The sequence below is a fragment of the Pelodiscus sinensis genome, chromosome 30 (assembly GCF_052426305.1).
Source record: "Pelodiscus sinensis isolate ZL-2025 chromosome 30, ASM5242630v1, whole genome shotgun sequence".
NCBI classification, from domain to species: Eukaryota; Metazoa; Chordata; order Testudines; family Trionychidae; genus Pelodiscus; species Pelodiscus sinensis.
In genome coordinates, this window is record NC_143081.1 from 5,110,615 (window position 1) to 5,135,079 (window position 24,465).

Below are 24,465 nucleotides of genomic sequence, written 5' to 3' on the forward strand. Positions count from 1 at the left end.
GGTGTTCTGTCCTGCTCTGAAGGCAGGAGACTGGACTCCATGATCTTTCAAGGATCCTTTCAGTTCTAAGAAATAAGCAATCTCTGTTAATTTAAATAGGGAGTCCCCTTGGGCTGGTTAGTTTGCTGATGCCTAATGCCAGCATGGCCCTGCCAAATGGTTTTTTTTTACATTTGCTCACAACCTCATGATGGGGGAATTGTTTAAATTAAATACTGTGTTGCTGTGACGTTAGGTTTCTGGAGAACATGGCACACAGAGAAAAGGTTCTCACTAACACTGCAATATGATGAGTGTGTAGCAACGTTAAAATGTCGTATTTTTTAATCAGGACAGATTGGAAAGTGTTTAATTTAGACATAATGTGATGGGGTTAGACCGGGGCTACTCAACTTTGGAAGCCCTGGGGGCCACAGTGATACTCACAGCACATGCCGAGGGCCCCAACTTAAGTGTGGCTGCATAGACATATACAAACAGCTTCTCTCAAACTGACAGGCATGAATACAAAGATTAAGGCAAGATTACACAACATGCAGGCCCTATTTAAATCAGTTCTGCTGCTATTCCTAAAATGCAATATTTACCTGATTTCCACCCATATGCACTTTTAATGAGCAATGACAGTGCCAGGAATTTAACTACTAAAATGCATATCAAGAGAAGACCTTTATACTGACTACTTTTTTGGTTTGGCTCCCATGTTGAGCCCCATGTGGTGGCGCATCGGGGTTCCCCCGACTCCTGCACCCCAGTAGTGGCAAGAACAGACTCCACCAGCCAGTAGAACAGTGGGAGTTTATTGCTTCTCCAGGATACAGCACAGCACAGATGGAATCAGGTTACAGGCCAGGCCTAGGATCCTTCAGCTCCCCTTGAGATGGGGGAGACAGGGCCCTTAAATCCCAGTCCCCTTGCTTAGGCTGTTTCCTCCATGATTCCAGAAAGAAACTTCCATTCCCTCCTTGTCCTGCCCTCCAGCTAGCTGTTGGTCTCCATCTTCCTTCCTTTGTCTCTCCCTGGGGGCTGAGCCTGGGTGTCTGGGTTAATATACGTTTGGGTGAGTCAGTGAGAATCTCCCATCACAGTGCTGGGGAACCCCGGGTCACAGAGCAGATGGCACCCCCACTACGCCAGACCCCGCATAGACCCAAACTGCACCACAGGCCACAAAGAAATAGACAAATAGGTCGGCCCACGGATGGCATATCAAGTAGCCCTGTGTTAGACCATTCATATACTGATGATGTACAATGCCTTCCTCTCCCACCCACCCCTTGCCCAAACTGTATGTCCGGGTAAGAGCTATCTGTCTTCCAGACATTTTAGTCTAGGAAGGAAATTAATGTTATCCAACATAACCTGCACATTCTCTGGCTCTTAATCGTCCCATCCTTATCTTCCTGTAATCACTGTTTATCTTTCAAACCCAGAACTGAATAACATCAGATGCCTGCAACAGACTAACAGTCCTGTTCAACGTTCCCGAAGGACTGCTATTGCAACTCAAAAGGCTTTAACTATTTATTCATATAAATAAAAAACGTTTCTTTATGTTCAAATACACAAAATCAATGTACCCTTCCTCCCTTTACAAAGTAGTTTCTTTTAAAAAGGAAATCAGTCCATTTATCCTTCTCCAGTAACTGACCACTATCTTGAGTCTCTGTATTGCACAGAGGATATTGTTTTCTTTTTGTTTGATTGACTTTTGTTACTTAACTCAAAGACACTTGTGTGATCGTTTCTGATAAAGGCTCCATAGTTTTAACAAGTTTCTTCATCTTCTCCTCCCTAACCAGACTCAGAAATGGTGAACAATTCCTGCAAGTGTCACGAGTCAGTTTTTGCTACAAAGACACTGGCGTGACTATGGCAGAATATGAAGCACCTGTTGTGTTACAGTAAGTGAACTAGCTGAGAACATTTCTCTGCTCATGTTTGGTCACATTTAAACAGCCTCAAAGCACAGGGGTTAACGTCCCAATCCTGTCCATCATCTATTAAAGTCGTGGCTCCTTCTTTCAGATGAAAAACATCCAGCATGTCAGTTGTTTCGGGAGAAGCCTGTGTGCAACACTGATAAGCCTGCCCCAATTTTTTCTCTCCCCAAATGCCACAACATGCGAATGAAAATACACAAGCCATAGCAACGATGAATATGTATTGCTTTTCTCCCCCCCCCCCCCATCCTCCCATTTACATTGAACAGACCCCTGTGTGTCCCAGCGCATTTCACATGGACAGCTGTCCCTTGCCTCTGTCTGGCCAGAGTAAGTCCGTTTCCTCGCTGGTTAAACTGGGAACTGAATCTCTGATCTCTCGTGGCTGAGTCTGCAGACACGAACGTGTGGAGCGGGATGCGACGGTCACAAGACCAGGTGTCAGAGAGGACGGATGAACTCCGCTCCCAGGCACAGCACACGGGCAGCCTCAGCTATTGCCGCGAGGAGCGGCGGCGAGATGGTTCTCTGCCCCTCAGGCTCAGGGTTTATCCAGGTGGGGCAGGGTTTCCAGATGCCCACTCTCTTCACATCCTCCACCCCACGCAGCCACTCCATGCACCTGCGCACCAGCTCCTGGTCCATGACCCCCGGCGCTGGATCCTCCTCGTACTCCTCGTCGTAGCGGTTCTGCTTGTTCAGCAGTGAGATCTTCATTAAGGAGGTCAGGTCCAGGCCGGCCCTGCTCTGGGAGCCTGGCAGGAGCCCGGTGCCATCGAAGGGATTCATCCACCCCCACTGGTTCTCCAGGTGGCAGTGCAGCAGCAGCCAGGTCGCCTTGGCCGTGAGTTTGATCGTGTACTGCGTCATGGGGACTGCAGCCTCTGGCTCTGGCCTCGGTGCCGCACCTGGGTTCCTGAGGGAGCAGCTGTGGGTACGGGTCGGGCTCAACCTCCATGGCTGCTGCGGCAGCTGCAGCTGTAGCTGTTGTTGTTGCTGCTGCTGTTGCTGATGCTGATGGTGCTGCTGCTGGGAGGCGCAGAGGTGGGAGTTGGGCAAAGGGCCGGTCCCCGCCTGGGGTGCCCCCCGCGGATTCCTCTCCCTGGGCGGCGGTGCTGGATTCTTAGGAGCCACCTGCTTCTTAGGCTGCACGCGGGTGGTGGCAGGGCCAGCGGCCACAACAGGAGGAGGCTGGATGGGCCGTAGGGGCATGGCGGTGCCGTGTGACCCCTCTGTTCCGCCCGCTGACTCAGCAGCCAGCTTCGCCCAGGGCAGGCAGAATGGATCTTTTTCTGGGCTTGAGATGCGCTCCCATACTAGAGAACAGCTGCAACCGGTGGGGGCCCCGGCTCAGTAAGTTAGACAGGCGACAGCAGCAGGGCAGAGCTGGAGAAGCGGGTGGAAGCACTCCCCCGGGAGAACTGTGACGTCCATTGGAAGGGCTGTGATGCCACCGCTGAAAGGGCTGTGACGTCCCCCGTGCCGGAGTTTGAACACCGCTGAAAAAGAGAGGCTGGGTTAAAATACTCCAAGAAGAGACAAGTCTGACAGAGCAAGAGATGTCAAAAGATAATCCCAGAAACGTTTGACATTGGACAAACATCTCAGACACTTCGCCAAAGGATTAATGCCCACAAAACAGATATCAGACAAGATCACAAAGAGAAAACAGTTTCTTGCCATTTTAACCAGAAAGGACACTCTCTCAATGACTTAACCACCTGCATTCTGCTACAAAGACCTTTTACATCTGCACTTGAAAGGGAATCCTCTGAACTGTCATTCATGTTAAAATTCGACACTTTCCAAAAAGGACTCAACAAACATTTGAACTATCTCACCCATTACCAAGATAGTTTCCCCAATTATCACCTGTAATACCATTAACTCACAAACATCCCACTCTCCCTACCTCTAATATCATCAATTCACAGACACTTACCTTCCTTCCTTCCCCCCCCCCCCGCATCCCCCTCCTGTTCTGCAATGTGATTTGTCCTTTTCATATTTGTTCTTTTTTTTTTAATTGTATCCTTTGGTATATATGGTTGTGACTATTTTCTTCCACTACTTGATCTGAGGAAGTGGGTCTGGCCCACGAAAGCTCATCACCTAATAAACCATCTTGATAGTCTTTAAAGTGCTACATAGTCCTGCATTTTGCATCAAAAATTCAGATAGTCAGGAGAGTAGGGAAGTGTGAGGCCGCAGCGCCATCTAGTGGCCATGGGAGGATTGACTGCTGCTGGCCCTGCATGTGCTGGGTATTAGGTTAACAGGGAAAGCTGCACAATGGAAGTCTGAAAAAATGGAGCTCTACTGCACCACATCATCTGTAAGGACTCCAGATAATAGGGCACCTCATATTATACACTCCTGGCAGTGACACACACACACACACACACACACACACACACACACACACACACACACACACACACACACACACACACACACAGATCCTCAACCTCCTCAGCTGTAGGGCAGATAGTTGGGTGTAACAATCCATTCCTGACAGAATCAGGAACTGCTCAGACCCAACCAATGCAGAGAAGCAGAACAATTCCCAGAGCAGATGATACATTCTGGGTCATTTGCTGGGTCTTAAAGAGAACAAAGTCCTGAGTCTTCTCCCTATCACTATCCCATCCTCTCAACAGTGAGACTCTGGCAGGGCAGGAAGCTATGGGAAAAGGGAAACAAAAGACACAAATTCCACTGTTCCCAGTGGTAAGGAACAAAAAGCCTCGGTGGGAAAATAATAGTTCCAATGTTAGCATTTCCCTCAACTTGCATTTGGCCAGCACCGGATAGGTCAGGCAACATCAGCACCAAATCTGTCACAGGCTCTTACCTTTTCCGCAGAGATGTGTCTCTTTTTTCAGAATTGGATTTGTAGAAAACTCCAAGAAGATTTCTCTTCGTGTTCATGTTCAAGGCCTGAGAGCACTCAAGGTAAGCAGAGGAGGCCTTGAAATGACTCCCGGCTGCAAAGCTTCAGGAATCTGAAATTGCCCCAGCCCCACATCCTGTCCTACCTGGCCGTTGTCATGGTCTCTCTGTGAGTTCACCACCTGTCAACGTCCTTTAACCAATAAGCGGAGACACCAAAAAAGGCCTTGTGATGTCACTGCCACACCCTGTCCTGCCTCTGGCCAGCCCCTCTGCATATTTAAGCCTCTCCCCCCAGCATTACCCCTACTCACTCAATGTTATTTCTAGGAATCAAGCAGGCTGCACATGGAATCATCAGAGGGGAAGCACTGGAATGGGTTACCTAGGGAGAGGGTGGAATCTCCATCCCTAGAGGTTTTTAAGCAGCTTGAAAAAGCCCTGAGTGGGATGATTGAGTTGGGATTGGTCCTTTTGGGCAGGGGATTAGACTTCATGACGCCTTAGGTCTCTTCCAGCCCTAGGATCTTGTGATTCCATGAAGCTCGATATTGGGGAGTTTTAGAAGCCTTCAGTGACAGGGTATTTTAAAGTGCCTTGCAGCTCCCCCTGCCCTCCCCCTACCTTCTGCACTGGAAGTGCCAGAGCGGGAACGGCCTTGGAAGGGGAACAGTCAAAGCTCACAGCGCCCCAGCATAGAGGCAAATGGCGGCTCCCTAACTCAGCTCACCAAGAATTTGGAGCATCTGGAAGGATCGGGATAAAGACCCTGATTCAGAAAGGCGCTGAAGGGTCCTTGTCCAGGAGGATAAAAGCCCCATAGAATGACTGTGGCTGGGTCTTTCCTAAGAAGAGTTGTTCCTGATATCCAACCTAGACCTCCCCCATGGCATCTTGAGCCCATTGCTCCTCGTTCTGCCATCCGCCCCCACTGAGAACAGCCTCTCTCCAGCCTCTTTGGAACCCCCCTTCAGGGAGCTGGAAGCTGCTGTGGCATCAGCTGGCTGGGGCTAAAAGTTGCTGTGTAGACATTGAGTCTGGGACCCAAGCTCTGGGTCCCTCCACCCCCTAAGGGGTTCCAGAGCTCACCCCCCAACCCAGCTTCAATGTCTGCCCAGTAGTTTTGCAGCCCAAAGCCTGCACTGGATGAGCCAGGCCAGCAGTGGGCGTATCCCTGTGTGGACCCACCCCAACAGTGTGAGACACCCAGCTCCTATTGGAGACACGAGCAGCCGTTCTGGTTCAGACAATGGTCCCCCTCGCCCAGTATCCTGTCTGGGACAGCGTCCTGCACCAGAGATCCAAGGGGACCGAACAGAACAGGGCAATTCTGCAGCGCTCCAGCTCTGTCTTCAACTCCAGGCTTCTGACCGCCAGGAGTTTGGGGAAACCCCAAGCACTGGCTAAAAGATTTTGAGAGACTTATCCATTAATTTGTGATCCACGGCCAATGGGAGCTGTGGTCCCCCACACCTGCGGAGGTGCAGGTAAATACGGCCGTGTGGGGACCCAGCTGGGGTGAACGTTGACAGACAAGATCTGGCTCAGGCGGGTATTTGCCTGCTCCCGCTGTTGCAGACGCTGCTGGTGCACACTCACCAAGGGCTCTGTGGTGCACTTTAGCACACTGCAGGGCAGAGAGGAAGGATGGAGCGGGGGGTAGAACACACCTGGACTCCGGGGCTACGTCTACATTGGCCCCTTTTCCGGAAGGGGCATGTTAATTTCAGCGATCGTAATAGGGAAATGCGCGGGGGATTTAAATATCCCCCGCGGCATTTAAATAAAAATGTCCGCCGCTTTTTTCCGGCTTTTAGAAAAGCCGGAAAAAAGCGTCTACACTGGCCCCGATCCTCCGGAAAAAAAACCCCCAGGAAATCCCTCCCCGGTCCCTGCAGGGAGAAGTTTTTGTGCGAGCTCAGATTTGTTTCCCCTCGCTGTGCCCCTGGCGCAGTAATACCCGGCGCTGTCCTCCGCTCTCAGGCTGGTCATTTGCAGGTAGAAGTTGGCGCTGCTCTTGGAGGCTGTGAACCGGCCCTGCACCGAGGCGGCGTAGAACTTGGTGTTCGCCTCGTCGTAATAATAAACCAGCCACTCCAGCCCCTTCCCGGGCTCCTGCCTGACCCAGCCCATCCAGTAGCTGCTGAGAGCAAACCCGCTGGTAGCGCATTGCAGCTTATGGGCCTCTCCGGGCTTCTTCAGCGCCGGGCCTGACTGGGTCAGAACCACCTGCGAGCGGGCCCCTGGGGAGAAGGGAAACAGGGAAATTGGAACTTAAAACATTAGCAATGGATTGGAGCCGCCAATTAAAATCAACAGGAACCAAAGGAGCCGCATGAACCATATTTGCCAATAAAGGGGGTGAGACCCCAGCGTTAAGCGCTGTTACAAATCCCATCACTGGCAGCATCCCCCCCCCCCCCCGAACAATCCCTTGTCCCTGCCGTGGGGGTATCGGGGAGAAAATACCTTCCCGAGCCGCAGCGAGGAGAACTAGAAGCAGCCAAAGTCTCATTGTCCCTGGTGCTGGAGGGGGAAGTTCTCAGGGAACTGGCTGGTCCCTGCGAGTTCACTCTGGGCAGAGGGAGAGAGAGATTTAAACAGGACGCTCAGCCCCTATTTGCATATTCCCTCCCTGCGACACATAAAACCTTCTCACTGAACCAGCCCAGTTCACTTGCCTGGGGATTCAGGAGAGAGCGAGGGAGGATCCCTCAGGGAGCAGTGCTCTCCCCTAGGACTCTGCCTGGCCAGGCCCGGTTCCCTGCTCTGTTCCAGAGTCCCTGTATCCCCCGGAACAGGGCACCTGGAGCTGGGTTGTTCTAGGTGTCGAGGTGTCAGGAGGGATTTTCTGAACCCCTCCCCGGTGACCAACTCCCATAGGTGCGCTGGTGCCATAACAGCCCGATACAGGGTCCTGGCGTAACCGCACCCGCTGGAGAAGACACAAGGATGTCGCGGCCCCTCGTACCGCTCAGGGCAGGGTGGCAGGGAGGGGCGGGGGGGATGGGGATGCTTCGAGCGAACCAACCTGCACAAGGCAAAGGGCGGGAGCTAACCCCCCTTCGCAGGGCGACACGTGACTTGCTTGTGTCACATGCAGGGCACAAGGGTGGTGCCTTGTCTGGCTGGGAGGGGACCGGGAACATTCAGGGGTCTCTGATCCGGGCCATTCTCATGGGCATGTCAGGCCGGCTGGGCCCGGAGCCAGGCAGATACACGTGAGCTTTGTGAGCAATAACCCAGGGTAAAGGCTCCGGAAAGTCACGGACAGAGCACCGCCCCCAGTGTGACCAATGGCCCAGTCCGCAGTGTCTCCGCACTGTAGAAAACCCACTTCCCCCTGTTAGTGCAGGCCTGCTCTGCCCTGTCACTGTGTGTCCCCTGGCGCAGCACTAGGGGGCGCTCTCTGCAGTGAAGGAGCAAACTGTGCCCAGCAGCCACACCCGGGCAGGTCTGCTCCTGGAGGAGATCGAGGCTCCTTAAGACCAAGGGTTGGTATTTAAAGCGGAACCTCCCTTGGAAGGTTCCCCAGAATTAATATACAAAAGGACAGGGTGTGAGCTGAGTCCACACCTGGGATCCCTTCCCTGGACACGACCTCCCTCAGAGTGAGTTCTGCTCAGCGAAATGTGTGAAAGCTCCTGAGGTAAAGGGACGCTCAAACTCAGTTTACAAACATTTAACCCTCTTAAAGGAATGAAGGACATTGCGGAGAAGGGACTTTAACTCCAGAGTTCAAGGAGAAGCTTCAGAATTGTCATTCATGTTTAAATTTGACACTTACATGTATGGGTCTATACAAAGACTCTAATTATCTCACCCATTACAAAGATAGCTTCCCAAATTATCACCCCTATGACACTATCACCTCACAGACACTAACCTTCCACCCCCCCCCCCCCATTCTGTTCTAAAATGTGATTTGTCAATTTCACATGCATTCATTTTTTGATTGTATCACTTTGGTATATATGGTTGTACCAATTTTCTTCCACAAATTGATCTGAGGAAGTGGGTCTGGCCCACGAAAGCTCATCACCTGAAAAACCATCTTGTTAGTCTTTAAAGTGCTACATAGTTCTGTCTTCTGTTTCAGTTAGACCAGACTAACACGGCTGCATCTCTATCATTGTGGAGAAGAGAATGTATACCCTGTCTCCTGTGGCTTGGGGATTTCAAAAGAGCCCGCGGGAATTGAGACCGCAAATGGCATCGAAATTCAGCAGGATCTGGGATTTTAACTCTCAGTCTGAATTTTTTTGTTTGTTTGTTTAATTTTGTTCACCAGTGGAGTTCAAATGTCTCCATTTGTGCATCCAAAAAACTCCAGGCAATTCATAATCACCTCACGGAAGTTTTGCCTTCGGATACGTATCTGATCTCCATCGCTACAGGATCCGCACCCCTCACACTCTGTAACGCGTCAGTCTTATTACACCCCTGCGGCAGGCGCGCTGTTACCCCCATTCTGCAGGCGAACACTGAGGCCAGGCAAGACAGAACGACTTCCTGTCGGTCACAGGGGTATTCCGAGGCAGAGTAAGGAAGCGAATCCGAGTGGCTGTTTCATGCACTAACCATTGGACCGTTCTCCCTCTCTTCAAGGCAGGGCAATTCGATGAGAGCCGTGCGCTCTGAGCTTCCTGGAAATGATTAGGAAGGGCGTTCGCGAAGGCAAACTGTTTATTTGAAGCTGGCAGGAGTCTGCGCTGACTGAACTCACAGGACCTGATCCAGCGCCCGTGGAACCGAGCGGGGGGGGGGGGGGGTTGACTCAGCGGGCACCGGAGCAGCTCCCAGATCGCAGATGAAATGAGTGTGAACAGGTCTCCCCGCGAAGGGCAGAGCGGAGCGAAGCTTCCCCTGCAGCTGCGCCAGAGGAAACAGCCCGTGACTCAGCGATGGCTCTGCCAGGCAAGGCGGATTTCTGTCCCAGCCCGGCGGGGCTGTCACTCACTGTGTCTCTCGCGCAGTAATACAGGCCCGTGTCTTCTGCCGTCAGGCCGGTCATCTGCAGGCTCAGCAGGCTGTTGGCGTTGTCTCTGGAGATGGTGAATCGGCCTTTGACTGCCTGGGAATAATACATGGTTGATCCACTGGGGCTACTAATGAAAGCGACCCAGTCCAGTCCTTTCCCGGGAGCCTGCCGGACCCAGCTCATCTCGTAGCTACTGAAGGTGAAGCCGGAGGCTTTGCAGGAGAGGCGCAGAGAGTCTCCGGGCTTCTTCACATCCCCTCCGGACTCCACTAGCTACACCTGGGACCGGACACCTGGCAACACAGACCGGTTATGAATATTGGTTTCAACACAAGGAGAATTAAATAAGCTCCCACCTCTGCCTTTATTCAGAGAAAGAAAATACCTTCCAAAGCCGCTACAGCCAAAATTACTAAGAGCAAAAAAGTCCTTGTCCCTGGTGCTGAACTGACTTGTCGCTGCCCAGACACAGGGGCTGAGGGTTGTCCCTGCGGGTGCAGCCTGGGCAGAGGGAGGAACAGTTTTAAGGGGGACACTGACTCCCTCATTTGCATATCCCGCGCCTTATAAGAGACAATCACCCTCTCGGGGATCTGACTCACTCGCCCCAGGTCTCTGGGTACCGGAGTCAGACTTCCCAAGCCCCCTTGTCTGTCGCTCGGATCCTCCTGACACTTTGGGACACCTGTAAGGAATGAAGCCGGCGGTGACTGTGTTTCCTCACACAGGGATTGAGAGACTGGCTGTTGCCAGATGTTATGGGAGCCTAAGGCCTGACTCCCAAACCCCTTTTGGGAGAGCCTCGATCTATTTACGGGCCGGGGGTTCTTCTCGGGGCTAGTCCGTCCCTTCTAGCAGCAGCGCCACCTGCTGATCAATGCACGGCACTTTCACTACAGGAGATTTTAGTCTTTCCCGAGTCATTCAGTAAAAACTGGACTTGTTCATTTTTTAATGATGAAAAGACTTTGTGGCTGTACACCAGTGTGACCCGTTGGGGTTTTCCCGTCTCCTGCACCCCCGTAATAGCACAAACAGACTCCACCAGCCAGTAAAATAGAGGGAGTTTACTGCTTCTCCAGGATACAGCACACCACAGCATAGGTGTAATCTGGTTACAGGAACTGGGGCTAGGAGGACTCATTGCCCCCCCTTGAGATAGGGTGTGGCTGGGCCCTACAATCCCAGCCCCCCTCCCTAGCTCCTTCTGCCCTGCTTCCCAGACAGAAACCTAACTAACTCACTTCCAGCCCTGCCCCCACCCAGGGCTCCACTCCCCTTCTTCCCATTGTTCCGCTCCCTGGGAGATAACTTGTCAGACAGGTTCTAAGCTCCCTTGCATAATGACTCATCCCCTGACCTGCTGGGCCATGCTACAGACAGCAGCCAGTGGAGGTCACTCACAACCCACTGCCCAGAATAGCAACCAGCAAGGTACCCCCCATTACGTCACATGGGCTCACCCAGCAGGGATTTGCATGTGGGTGTCAGGGCGTGGATTTGATCGAGGAGACGCCCAGTTCAGCCCTTCTGACTCCGACCCTCGGGGTTTTCCAACAGAAATGGGAGCGACCCGGGCGGTGCAGGGCTGGTTTTGGGCTCCGCGTGCACATCAGATGTGGGACTGACTGAGGCTGCAGGGAGAAGTGGCTCCTGAATGTGCCAACAGGGATGATAGTTCAGCCTGTACCAGAGTGGGATTAAAGGGAATCTCTCCCCCCTGCTGCATGTCCAGCCCTTCCCTAGCGGGCTGCCAGATCCCCTTGCGGGAGGGACAATTCCGAGGCATGGACAGATCTGAGGCATCACAGGTCACTGTGAGGTTCTGTCCATCCCTCCCAAGTACACGTGGGCCTGCCCCGGCCTGGGGGCGGTGCAGCAAGGGACATGCTGCGGAGACCCGATGTCTCGGGTTCTGTGATGGCAGGGTAGGACCGCAGCAGCCGGATGTCCAAGAGGACACGTTACCGCCCATTCAACCGGAGGGGCCCTTTGTCATATGAAACAATTAGGGCCAAGATTCCACAATCCCTGTAACATCGCTCCTCTATCAGACTGGGCCAGTCTCCATCTTTGGGAGGAGATGTGACCACCTGGAAGGAATACAGCTAGTTTCTGTGCTTGTGTATTTCGAACAAAGTGAAGTTCCTGGTACTATTTTAACTGGAGGATTTCTCCCAATGAAGATGCCCCTACACGGCGAAGAACACCAGGGGCAGAGTCACTGACTTACTGCTAGAGCCACTAACATGGCCCCCTTCCATTGCCTCTTGGGCAGGACACACACGGGTCCCAGCAGGGGGGAAACAGGACTAGAGTCGCCCCCAGGTTCACAACTTTCGCTGCTCTCAGAATGTCTCCGAACTGTGGCAAAACCGCTTCCCCTTTTCTATCGGTCCCGGCGTTGTGCTGTGTCACTGTGTCTCCCGGAGCAGTAATAGGTGGCGGTGTCCGCAGTTGTCAGCGAGCGGAGCTGCAGCAAGACCTGGTTCCTGGACGTGTCCGGTGAGATGGTCACTCGGCCCTGCAGCGGGCTGGGATACTCAGTGTACCACGTGCCAGACCGGTACCACGTGCAGCCCAGCCACTCCGGCCGTTTGCCCGCGGGCTGCCGGACCCAGTCCCAGGTGGCGCTGGTGCTGGAAACCGAATTTCCGGAGATGGTGCAAGTGAGTGTCAGGGACTCCCCGGGCTTCGCCGCTCCCGGGCCCGTTTCCTTCAGCTGCACTTGGGAGAGGACACCTGGGAGGGAAACACGCGAATGACGGAGTGAGCCAGGCCCTGTCCCCTGGGAGCCGGGAACATGTGAAAATTAAACATCCTGACACTGCACCTAAGGGACTGAGGCACCCAACAACCATGGATTTTCCTTGGAATCCGGGCACCTTATTCCCCTGGGCTGCTGGAACAGCTCCTCTTCTGCAGTCAGTGCTGCGGGGATCCCCTCGGTCCCCAGTAGCCACGTACCTGAAGGGGCCCCAAGCAAAAAGAGGAAAATCATCAGCAGGTTCATTTTCAGTGAAGGTGCAAACGGTCCCCCAAATTTAGGACCCGGCATTTATCTGCCTACGGGGAGACTGAGGCTCCTCCCAGCAGGGGCTTGGATTTATACAAGGGCGCCGGGGCAGGAATTTGCATGCGGGTTTCACAACGCGGCTATAAGAGATGTCGGGGTGTGAGCTGTGTCCACAGGTGGCGATCTGTGCCTGGCACGCGTGTCCGCCTGAGACAGGGAGCTCAGCCCAGCAGGGGTGTGTCTGTGTGTGAAAGCTTTGAAACTGCCTCAATATTTGGGAATGCGAACTCAGTAAGGTGTGTAAATGGGATTTGGTCTTTTCACACTAAAATTCTCAGCCCCCAAGCGGAGAGCAGGAAAGACCCTTGTGAGGCAGGAAGGTCTATACGGTACATCCCTCCTCACTTGTGATTTTCGCTGGTATTGGGAAGGAGCCGAGGGGAGTTAGGAGCCCTACTCTAAGCGACATGAAGTTAGATTTCGGTTCCTAATGCACTTCTGCAGTCCCACGCTCCAGAGAGCTGCACACGGTTCATGGAGTCTCTGCTGGAATTTGGACCCTTCTCTGTGTGTGAGATGCCCGGGCGGTGGGTGAGTCAGTCTGGGGTCCACAATTTATTACCATTGTTATTCCTGCCGGAAATAGCTCCTGGGTTCGCTGACCCCCAGCCTTGCCCGGCCCATGATGGTGATGATGATGCTGACACAAAGCAGGCTGGCCAGTGTGTCGGAGCACTAGGGTGGGAATCAGGGAACCTGGATCTTGTTCCCGCCTTTGCCCCTGGGTGACAGGGGGCAGGTCCCTTCGCCTCCCCGTGCCTCAGTTTCCCCTTCTGTGAAAGAGAATGTGATAGGATGAGAGCACCCCGGGAGAAGCCCTGAGATAAGGGGCCGGCCTGAGGCCTAAGGGCAGAACTCAAGTCCGGCCCTGGTCGTATTACGCAGAGCGAGCAAGAGTCCCATTGTGCGCAGGTGCCAGGCCCCGTGACTCGCTGCCCCAGATCCGCCATTGGGTAGAACGTGGCTGGGGCTGGAAACACAAGAGGGACACTAGGCACTGAGCATGCGCACAAACACCCTCGGGAGGGGCGGGCTCCAGGCGCCCCAGACGAGTTAATGTACCGGGGGCCCGGCCGCTGCCGCAGGAGCTGCTGTGACGTATCCGCCGGGACCCTTTGAAACTGCCCTGGCGAGCCGCAGGCACTGGCGTGTGGGGGCGGATGGAGCCCCCTTGGGGGAGGCGAACCCCCAGCTCCGCTCCTTCCACCCGCACCCTCCCTCGGGGGCCAGAGCAGACCCAGCAGCCCGCTGCACCTGCACGCAGGTCCCGAGTTTGCCGGACCAGGGCGGTTCAACCTGCTGGTTCTTGTGAAGGGTCTTTGCGATCCTTGCGGCCAGAGGGGTTTTATGTTCTAATGAGAGTGGAGGTTCTGGACACAACACAGAGCCTGCGGGGAAAGAGCCAATCACCGGACCGCCCTGAGTTCATTCATTGCTCTAGAGGAAGGTGCTTTGTTTCATTCGCTTTGGTGAGAGACCAATTTACCGAACAAACCACTTGCATGTGTCTGGAGTTAGGGGGCAAGAGGAGTTTTCTGTTGACAGCCTCATGCCATTTGCCTCTGTTGTTGGAGAAGACCTGGCCTTTGTCTCTGTCCCAGGGTTCGGTTCCCGCGATGAGGGACCTTTATGGAGAGAGCTGTCAAATTGGGCATGTTTTTAGAGATAATTTCCAATCACATCAAAAACAAACTGCAGCTTTTAAAAAACCGATTTTGACAACGTTTGGGAAAAATCTCTGTAGGGCAGGAGGTGACGGGTGCTGCCTCAGATAACGCTGTGCGCTAACTCATGGCAACTGCTGAATTGTTTAGTGTTAGGGGAAGGTAGCTATTAATGGGACAATGTCAGATTGGAAGGAGGTCTCTAGTGGAGCTCCCCAGGGATTTATTCTGAGTCTGGTGGTTTTTATTATCTTTAGCAATGACCTGGATATAACAATAAGAGCATAAACCAGTATAAAATGAAAGACGTCCAACAAGCCATTTATCACAAGAAACGGTTTATAACACACTGGAAAACTTGAGTTTCTAGAAAACAGCAGGAATTAAAAGCTGCCTTGGAGCTTTCAGTACAAAGTGTTATATCAAACCATGAGAAATCACAGAAGAAACTTAAAAGCCCAAAAAAATCAGGTGACGCAACAAACACGTGACACTCGTGCAAAAACAGAAAAATCAAATATTTTCTTCTATTGAACAAAGCTGTCCAGCCTCCGCAGAGACCACCAAAAATTGCCGATACCGACTGTATTTCAAGTCGTCACAGCGGGGTATCGGGAAAAGTTTTCAAATAGCAATAATCGCACCTCGGATTAACCTCATCGGCTACGATATTGCCACTGCGCAAAGATAATGAAAAAATTCCCCGGCGCCCTCACCCCGGGCTGGCCACGGGCTCCCAGCTTAGGGCGAGGCCCGGTACCGTGGCGGGAAGCCGGGTACGAAGTGCCCCAGCACCGCTGCCTCCGGAGCCCGGCAGCCCAGCCAGACCCAGCGGGCTTGCGGGGTTCAGCGCTTCTGTGCCGCTCAGAACCCTCCGCTGGCCGCAGAGGCCTCTGGGAGCGCGATGGAAATGTGAGACTGACGTCACCGGAGGGATCCAGCCTGTGGGCTCCAGAGGGCTGGCGGGAAGCACCAGAGAAAGGGGGCGGGGCCAGAAAATGGCGGGTCCGGCGCAGCCATCAACCGCTTTCTGGCTTTGCCTATTTGAAACCTCACCTGAGCTCGGGAGTGTTCTAAGAGCCCCTGCCCCAGCCTCGCGGGAGGGTCCACTGGCCGTAGGGATAAACTGATTCCGGGGGACAAATAATGAAAAACAGGGTCAGGGGGCGCTGGTCAGAGGTTCAAAACAAGGGAGCTGGATGAGGACCGGAGCAGAGGACCCTGGAGAGCTCCCGCTGCTCCTCAAAGCGATGGCAGGAGCCAGAAGATGCTGCCCGGAGGAACTCTGCTGGGATGTGTGAAATTGGGGCGGATCAGAAATAGGCCCCACAGTGGCAGAGAACCCCCAAGTCCAGCATCCTCCTCCATAGAGGGGGCGCCATTTACACACACAGCAGCTGTCCCCAGGGATCGCTGCCCCAGCGCAGCGCAGGACATTGCTCCGCCTGCCTGTGAGAAGCCATCGCGCAGGGGCTGGACACTCCCCAGGGGAGGCTCACGGGAGGTGACAAACGCAGCAGGGGCCGATTTTCACCGTGCGATTGCGGGGAAGCCCCCAAGACAGCGCGTCACCCCGAGAAGCAGCGACACAGCCCCGGACACTGACCGGGCAGCGCTTCGTCCGCCTGAGTCCCCGCCCGCCCGCATCTCGGCGCGTCCCTTTCCCGCGGGATTGACACTGACAGCAGCGGCCCCTGGATGCTCCTCCGGGACGTGACTCCAAGGCAGGGACACTGCGATGGGTCCCGATCCACTGTCGGAAACGTCACTGGCCGCCCCTTCCGGCGGAAACGCGCGGGGATGGCCGCGCACGGGGAGCGGGTCTCACGCCAAGGGCAGCACCGACCCCATCGGACTCCGACCCCCAGTTCGCAGCGCTGCGCCGCCAGTTCCCATCGACCCGCCTCTGACCAACGCCCCTTTCCCATCCCCAGCGCACCTGGGCAGCGGGTGACCGAGGGAGCGTTCTCGGGAATGGTGTTTATAGGGAGGCGATGCAGCATTTGTGAGTTGTGGGTGGAGCGCAGAATGCACCAGCCCGTTTGTCTCTGCGAGTATCTGGGAGGAAATAAATGAATAGACACCAAACCTCCCTCGTTCTCGGCATTCCCTGGAATGTGACCCTGCTCCGCCAGCACCGCCCAGCACAGAATCCGAACACAACTCCTGCAACCCACCTGCAGATCCAAACCAGGCCACGCTGAGTGCAAGTCTCCCGTCCCACTCCCAACGGGTCGGGTAGTGCTCGTGAATTATATAATACAGACTCCTTGGCAGAGACCCACAGTCCATTTCCCGCAAGTGTCTCTGCATTGGAAATGCCTAGAGAGATAACAGCCACAAAGGGGTGTGTGACCGGGTGGGGTCATTTATGCGGGGATGCCCTGTTCACACCTGTGCACTATTGAACTGTTCACTCCACCTGCTCCCCAGAGGGGCTTTAGAAGTCGGAGAGTTCGGGTTAGTGGCAGCTGAACAGAGTCAGGGACATTCGCGTGACAGGCTAGGAGAGAGACAAGGTCACTTCTGCAACATTAGCAACCAGGGGCGCCGATTTCCTACTTGCCGTGTGTGTGCTGGGAAGAATGTGCAGCAGCATCTGCCCCCCACCCCCCACCCCGCCCGCACACAGAGCCGGAGGGAGCGACACGGGCTGGGCGTTGGGAGGGGCCACGGGGCGAGAGGGCAGAAATAGTCTGTGCTGGAGAGGAAACAAACCCCTCATTTGCATAGCGCGCGCTCTTTAGTGCCCAGAGATGTGATGGAGAAACCAGGGACTCTCTGGGAAACGAGCCACAGGTGCCCCGAACCGGCAGATTCCTAAGCGCGTGTCCTTGCAATGACAGGGGGACATGGACATGCGGTTACTTCCCCGCACAGGAAGCAAAGGCGGTGCCCGGAGCGGGATTTGAACCCACGGCTGAGTTCGGAGACCGGAACACCCATGAGGAGACAGAGAGGCCCTGGAGTGGGCCGCTTTGTTAGATCACTCCCCGCCCTGACAACGGCCCGGGCAGTTTCTTTCGACCTTTGTTTTCCTAAATGTTTGCGTTACTCGGGGGTGGCCAACATCCAAGCCAGGCCCAGAGCTGCGTGGGGGTGGGGAGCTTGCAGCTTGGACCAGAACTTCCCAGGGGGTCGGAGAACCACGCGGTTTCGGTCAGACCATTGTCCTACCGACAAGAGAGATACTAAGGAACAGAAACAAGCAACGAGCCCAACCCAGCAAGGAAATAAACTGATGATGCTTTACGGGGATGATAAACTGAATCTCGAGGGCAAGTTTCAAAGCGGAGAAAACACAACCCCCAGCATCAGACACCGCCCCGCTTTATAGATTCTGACAGGGTGAGCTTTTGGGGAAATCTATCTCACAGTATTTATCTGCAACGCGTACAGAATAGATAAGAACCGTTTCTCTCGATTTAATCCTGTATTCCTGGAACAAAATTATCTTTTTTTTTTTCAACAACAATATCAGGGGAAAGCGCGCACGCAGTCCCCCACTACCACAAATTGTGCAGTCGAGTTTTCTCTACTTGAGAAAATCGCAGGAGTCAGCGCACCCATAGTGCAATGGATGGGCCTCACCCTGGGAAAACCACCTTCCTGAGCATGGTATTTCCCCTACCAGGTAAGTATAAACTCTTGTCTCAGAGCCCCCGCCAAGCCTCAAGCGCCCCGAACTCTCACATCACGGTGGCTCCCACTTCCACCTCCAAACAACCCCGCCGGCACCGCTTCCCTCTGCTGCCAGCTGCCCCACCCCTGTCCCCAGACCCTACCCAGAGCCCCGCTTGCAAATTAGAGCCCCGCTCCTCATCCCGCTCCCACTCCCACCGTGCTCCGCTCGCACACACATCTGCATACGTGCACACGCGGCTCCGCCCCTCCGGATGGGCCACGCCCCTGACTGCCCTTGGTCCACACTCTCCAGTCCAGCCAGACCCGGCTCTTCAGCTGTTCAGCGCCCGATAGACAGAGCCCAGGACCCTCTCTCAAGTGCTTCCCGGGGGGGCGGGGGGTTAAGGGAAAGTAGCAGGGCGGGGGACAAAGGGGCGCAGCAGGAGAGGATGCACCTGGCCACACGCCCGGGCGCTCACTGTCACCGGCGGGGAAGCCACGTGGCTGCAGGTTTCCCGCCGGTGTGGTCCTGTCCCCTCCCCGGAACGAACCACTAGAGGAGCAGATGGAGCCGGGGGCGTGTTGCTCTGCTGTGAGTGGTGTTTGAAAGACGGAACCAATCGATGCAGTTGCCCCTTTGGAAATATAAATATTCACAAGTTGGGGGGGGTCTCAGCTCTGCAGCTCCGGCTCATGAGCAGGGAGGGGGCTGTACTGGGGGTGGGGCTCACAGGGTCCCTGAGGACGGGGACACCCCTGGCTCTGGCAGGAGGCTGGGAATGAATCCCCGGTCCAGCACGGACCCGCCCCACTGTCCTGTGCAGGGACAGAAAGAAACACTGTCCGGCAGGTGCAACCAGAGGGAGACGGGGCCCCTCGCTCCTGGCTTCGCTCTCTGGGATCCCTTTAGCTTCACTGAGAGGAACCGTTTGCAGAGGCTGCAGCGCTCGGCCAGGCAATGGAGTCAGGACATGAAAGAGTTAATCCTCAACATCAGAGTGTTGTATCCTGCCTGGCCTTCGCTCAGTGCGCCCAGGCCGGGCTGTTCTATGCGCGTCTCTGCTGCCCCCGTGCGGCAGATGCGGGAAGTTCCGCAGCTCTGGTTTGTGTCCGAGCAGCCGCAGGGTTCGTGTCACTGTGTCTCTCGCACAGTGTAACAATTGCTTCGGGAGGGACCAGCTCAGTGTAAGGCCCGTGAGATCGTCCTGCTTAGAAACCGCTTCCCCTTTTTGTGCCGGGCCAGCAGCGCGCTGTGTCACTGTGTTTCCGGTGCAGTAATAGGTGGCGGTGTCTGCAGCTGTCAGCGAGCGGATCTCCAGCGAGAGCTGGTTCTTGGCGGTGTCTCCAGAGATAGTGACTCGGCCTTGGAGAGACCGGGCGTAGCGTGCGCTCCTATCATATGGATGCACATGCCCCATCCACTCCAGCCCTTTCCCGGGGGGCTGCCGAATCCAGTTCCAGGGGTAATATTGAGTAGAGATGGAGAACCCGGAGACAGTGCAGCTCAGGGTGAGGGTCTCTCCGGGCTTCACCGCCCCCGGGCCAGACTGGACCAGCTGCACCTGAGCGAGGACACCTGGGGAAAGGGAAAGAAAGCAGGGAACAAATTAGCCAGTCATTGAATCTTTGGCCCTGTCCCCAATTCTCTAAAACACTCACAGCTGGGAGCCGAGAACAATGAAAGGAAAAGCCACAGAAACGTCATTCTCTTTTTCATGCAATGAGCGGAACTCCGCAGCGGGCAGGGCCGGGCAGGTCTGTGTCTGGCAGACACTGAGGCTCCTAGAACCAGGGGTTGGTATTTAACCAGGCAGTTCCGGGGCAGGGATTTGCATGCGGGTTTCACTCGCAGAGTATAAACAGAGCAGAGCCCTAGGCAGGGAGCGCAGTGTGGTGGGGAACAGTCACACTCCTCTGCGTTTCCCAGCATGTGACCCAGACGGAATTCGGGTTCATTGGAGCCCTTCAAGGGGTCAGTTTTTCTGAGTCCCATGTGGCTACGCTGATGGGAGTTTGAATCCCACCTTCCAGCTGCACCTGCTCAATACAGCGGAGATATTCCGGGACCTCTCATGAGATTCACCCGGTATTGTCTGCTGGAGACGGACTGTGCTGTCGCAGCTCCCATTGGCCGGGAACAACGACCCCTCCTGCAGGTTTCCCGACATTTTTTAATAGGCAAAGTGTCTCGTGTTTATCCTGCCCCTGCTGGTCAGTCGCAGTCAGTGCAGCCGCAGCAGCCGCCTGTGTGTGTCTGGCAGGTGACTGCAGCAGGCGGTGGCCAGCAGGTGGCGCTCTCAGGCAGAGTGCTGAGGCCGATAGAAGAAGAGGACGGGGTAGCCTGTGTGCGATAGAGGGGTCCGGCTGTGGGGGTGAGTCAGTGGTTTGTCACCCCTCCCCGAGGGCACCGTATCGCAGGGTTTCTCAAGGGGGGGGCAGCCCTTTCTGTCTGCAGGACTGAAGCCCGATCCCTGACAACCCCTGGTGCTGCCACCCCCTGAATTCCCAGCACACACTACGCTGAAGAAACGATCTCGCCCCTCCCATCCTCGAACCTGTGAGTGGTGGGGCTCATGCTGCGAGTCCTGCATCCCCACTGCTCCCTTTGGGCAGAAGTCTGCAGAGCCCATGGCCAGAGTCCTGGGGCTCTCTAGCCAGCACAAGGCAGTCCCCAGGAGAGCTCCACAGCCCTTCCTCTCCCTGCCCCCGGCGGGGTCACAGGCAAGAGCCCCAGCCACAAAACTCCGTCCTCTGCTGCTGGCGCCGGTGCAGGGGCTTGAAGCTTCCCCTCAGCTCTCAGTCCCCTTTGCTCACACAGCCGGTGAGAGTGGCCACTCGATGTTCAGTCGGGAGAGCCTCAGGCTGGGTTTCCCATCCCTCCCTTTCTTTCTTTCTTTCTTTCTTTCTTTCTTTCTTTCTTTCTTTCTTTCTTTCACACACCCTATCTATCTGTCTATCCTCATATACCTCATCTCTCCCTCTCTCTCTCTCGCTCTCCCCACCCCCCACTGCCGAGGTCGGTGTCAATGGTACAAACGAGCCGCCAGTTACATCAGTGAGACATTCCTAGGCCATGACAATCTGGACAACGAGAATGGGAAGAACCTGTCCCAGGACAGCTCGGGAAATGGCGGGTCGGGGCTGTGCTGTGGGGCGGGTTTGGACCCCGGTTCCTCAGGCTGGGGAGAAGCGCTGCGGGGCGGGATAAAAGTCCCGCGTGACGCTCAATGGCTGGAGAGGCCCCGGGGGCGGCCCGTTTACAAAGGAATACATTGCACCCCTTCCGAATGGCCAGTCGGTGCCGGAGAACGTCACTTCTAGTCCCAGCCCTCGCGCAGGACTCGGCCTTCCGGCTTCCTTGCTACTGGCTCCGCCCTCCACTGCCTGCGGAGGGAGACACAGGGAGATTTAAAGCAGAAAGGGGAGGCCCTGGGGTCACAGTGCGAGGATGGATGCACCGGCCCCTTCTTGCTCCGGTAAATGCACCCAGGCACCCTGCGCTCCCGGAGCGGAACTATGGGAAGAAAGCCGAGTGGAGCCCTGGCCGGGGGCAGGGCTGGAAGAGGGAATTAGTTTCTGTCTGGGAGCATGGAGGAGACAGCCTAGGGAAAGGAGCTGGAATTTAGGGGCCCAGTCTCCCCCATCTCAAGGGGGGGCTGAGGCATCCTAGGCCTGTCCTGTAACCAGATGACATCTGTGCTGTGCTGTATGCTGGAGAAGCAATAAACTCCCTCTATTCTACTGGCTGGTGGAGTCTGTCCCTGTCATTACGGGGGTGCAGGAGACGGAAAACCCCAACGCGCTGTCACACCTGCCAAACGGAGGCGACAGGAGCGTAACTTCTCCTTGCTTCCCAATCTGCAGAGGTTGCGCTCTCAGGGCGCTGATACCCCCTCGGAATCACGAGGCTTTGGCTCTCCTGTCCCAGCACAGTTCAGGCTCTTCTGTTTCCCAGAAAGACAGTGGAAAAGGTGAGCGGAGGCCACAGAAATGCACCAGCGGGAGTTGAACCCAGATGAAATCATACCACTTTCAAAACCGTATTTATAGAATACGGTGCCCAGGGGTCTCTCTCTGACTTTTTCCAGCCCGCTCCACTGGTCTCTGCCTCTAGGTCCCACAACCGGCCTCGGGGCCAGTCCGAGTCAGTGAGGCGGGGCCACAGCGGGGCTGTTTATCCTTGTGCAAAGAATTTCGCGTTGTGGGTTGTGGGCCGCGAGCTGAGCCTCCCCCCTCACAGCCGCTGGAAGGCGCCTTGACTGATGGGTCTGCTCGGAAATCCCGGCCCTGACCCAACTGCCCAGCTGTCGCTGACTGCGCTGTGGGCGGGACGGGGGCCGTGTCTGCGCGGGGCCCAGCCCGCAGCGGGAGGTGACGCTGCCCGGGGGTTGCGGGGCTCCAGGCCCAGGGCAGAGGTTCCAGTCACAGAAGGTCCCGTGTCAAGGTTCCAAGAGCGTCTAGCACCGACCCCAGGAGCCTGTTGGGGGCGGGGGGTGGAACCCGAAACCGCGCGCTGCCCCTTCACTCCCACCCAGTAAAAATGCGGCGCGTGCTGCGCTCTCCCTGGACAAGTAAATTAGAGGCTGAGACAGGCCGGAGAATCCAATGAGAATTTTCCCCTTTTTGGCAGGGTCCCCGCTGCGCTCTGTGTCGCTCTGTCTCTCCGGGCGCAGCAATAGGGGGCGGTGCCCGCAGCTGTCAGCGAGCGGAGCTGCAGGGAGACCTGGTTCTTGGGAGGGGGAAGCGGAGACGGTGACCCGGCTCTGGAAGGAGGAGCTGTTCTCTGTGTGCCGGGTGGAACCGCCCTGATATCCCGGTCCCAGTCCCAGCAGCCTGTCCCGGGAGCTGCCGCCCCTCAAGGCGGAGGGCTGAGAGCGACAGTGAAAGGGGTTTGCTGTTCCCAGCCTCTCTCTGAACTCGGTTTCGTTTCCATGCATGGAGCTTGGGCGCCCCCAGCGCCAAATGGCTTCGCTGCTCACTGCAGGGGGAGGTTTGTGTCTGGGCTCAGACCGGCTTCTTCTCACTGTGTCTCTGGCACAGTAATAGCGGGCGGTGTCCTCGGGCTTCAGGCCGGTCATTTGCAGGTGCAGCAGGTTGTTGGGGTTGTCCCTGGAGATGGTGAATCGACCTTTGACTGAGTCAGCATAGTAGGTAGAGGTGACTTGAATTTGGGCAACCCACTCCAGCCCCTTCCCCGGAGCCTGTCGGACCCAGTTCATGTAGTAATCGCTGAAGGTGAAGCCGGAGGCTTTGCAGGAGAGGCGCAGAGAGTCTCCGGGCTTCTTCACATCCCCTCCGGACTCCACCAGCTCCTGGGGCCGAGCACCTGGGAATAAAGACCGGGTGTTAATAGAGGAATTAAAGCTGCGATAACACGCTGTTATCCCGACTCTTCCCGTTATTCAGAGGAATAAAATACCTCGCAAAGCGGCTACGGCGAAAAGCAAAAGGAGAAACTTTTTCATGTTTCTGCTGTTCAAGAACCTTCAAGGGGACTGGCTGCTCCCTGCCCAGACCCAGGGGGCTGCGGATCGTCTCTGCGGGTGCAGCCTGGGCAGAGGCAGGGACAGATTTAAACAGGACGCTGACTCCCTCATTTGCATACCCCCACGACTATAAGAGACACGCTCCTTCTCGGTTACTGCGAGGGATGTTTCCTGGCCTTACAGAGCGCGTCTCGGACCTGCCCTCGGGATGGGCGCGCAGCGCCTGGTCGGCGGATCCGCAAGATGATTTTCCCCAAGGGAGAAGCGAAGGGATCGCCCCCCCCCCCTTCCCCTGACCTGACACAATGATACAAACCCGCCATGTGCAATTCAGTTGATGCCTAATTTAGGGCGGGGATTTCACAGGAGCCCCAGAGACGCATCGGGCCCTGTCTCAGTGGGAACCCTTCGGTGTCCTTCGTACCCCCGACCCCTCCCCTGCACTGCGTCCCCCTGCGCATTAGCCTGTCTCTGAGCGATTGGCCCCGCCCTATTTTACAGCCCTTAGACACGTGACTGTCCCCATTGATCTGGGTGCCCGCGCTGGGCTGAGTGACGTCATCAATGGCCGAGGTGTGGGGTCTTTTATCTCCAGGGTGACAGCGTGAAATTGTGGAACCTTATTGCGGGCGGCCCGGGAGGTCTCAGCTCCGCCCCCTGACACCAGCTGAGCTGGGGGAAAACAATCCCGAGTCCCTTTGTCAAGTCCCAGCTTGGGGGAGCCAAAGAGCCAGACCTTGGTGGGGAGGGTGACTCAGAACGGGATTCGCCCCGGATTGAGGTTCCGGGAGGGGGCGAT

At 55.6% G+C, this 24,465-nt stretch overlaps 3 protein-coding genes and 2 non-coding genes across 5 annotated transcripts in view; 1 reads left to right on the plus strand and 4 right to left on the minus strand.

Annotated features, from left to right (window-relative positions):
* Positions 1–24,465, plus strand: part of LOC149521034 (leukocyte immunoglobulin-like receptor subfamily A member 3) — a 1,043,054-nt gene that overhangs the window by 56,437 nt on the left and 962,152 nt on the right. The gene's annotated exons all lie outside the window — the stretch shown is intronic.
* The window catches only part of LOC149521036 (Fc receptor-like protein 5), a 238,989-nt gene that overhangs the window by 27,074 nt on the left and 187,450 nt on the right, over positions 1–24,465 (minus strand). The window lies entirely within an intron of this gene.
* On the minus strand, positions 15,105–15,245 carry LOC142821416 (U4 spliceosomal RNA). Its single transcript, XR_012898190.2, has one exon. It is a non-coding gene; the product is annotated as a U4 spliceosomal RNA (small nuclear RNA).
* LOC149521038 (U1 spliceosomal RNA) lies at positions 18,035–18,198 on the minus strand. The gene has a single exon (XR_016348126.1). It is a non-coding gene; the product is annotated as a U1 spliceosomal RNA (small nuclear RNA).
* LOC149521039 (uncharacterized) lies at positions 19,161–23,716 on the minus strand. Its single transcript, XM_089774123.1, has 3 exons — positions 23,600–23,716; positions 22,775–23,506; positions 19,161–19,756 (listed from the first exon to the last, which is right to left on the minus strand). The coding sequence occupies exons 1-3, from the start codon at positions 23,643–23,645 to the stop codon at positions 19,161–19,163; spliced, it is 1,374 nt and encodes a 457-aa protein (XP_089630249.1). The 5' UTR covers positions 23,646–23,716.

Bases quoted from the DNA above. Each gene is read 5' to 3' on its own strand.
- LOC149521039 (XM_089774123.1), bottom strand. From the start codon at position 23,645: ATGAAAAAGTTTCTCCTTTTGCTTTTCGCCGTAGCCGCTTTGCGAG. The intron at 23,507-23,599 runs GTATTTTATTCC...CTTTATTCCCAG, and splicing joins CGCCGTAGCCGCTTTGCGAG to GTGCTCGGCCCCAGGAGCTG. The intron at 19,757-22,774 runs GCCTGTCTCAGC...CCCTTTCCCCAG, and splicing joins AATTCTCATTGGATTCTCCG to GTGTCCTCGCTCAGGTGCAG.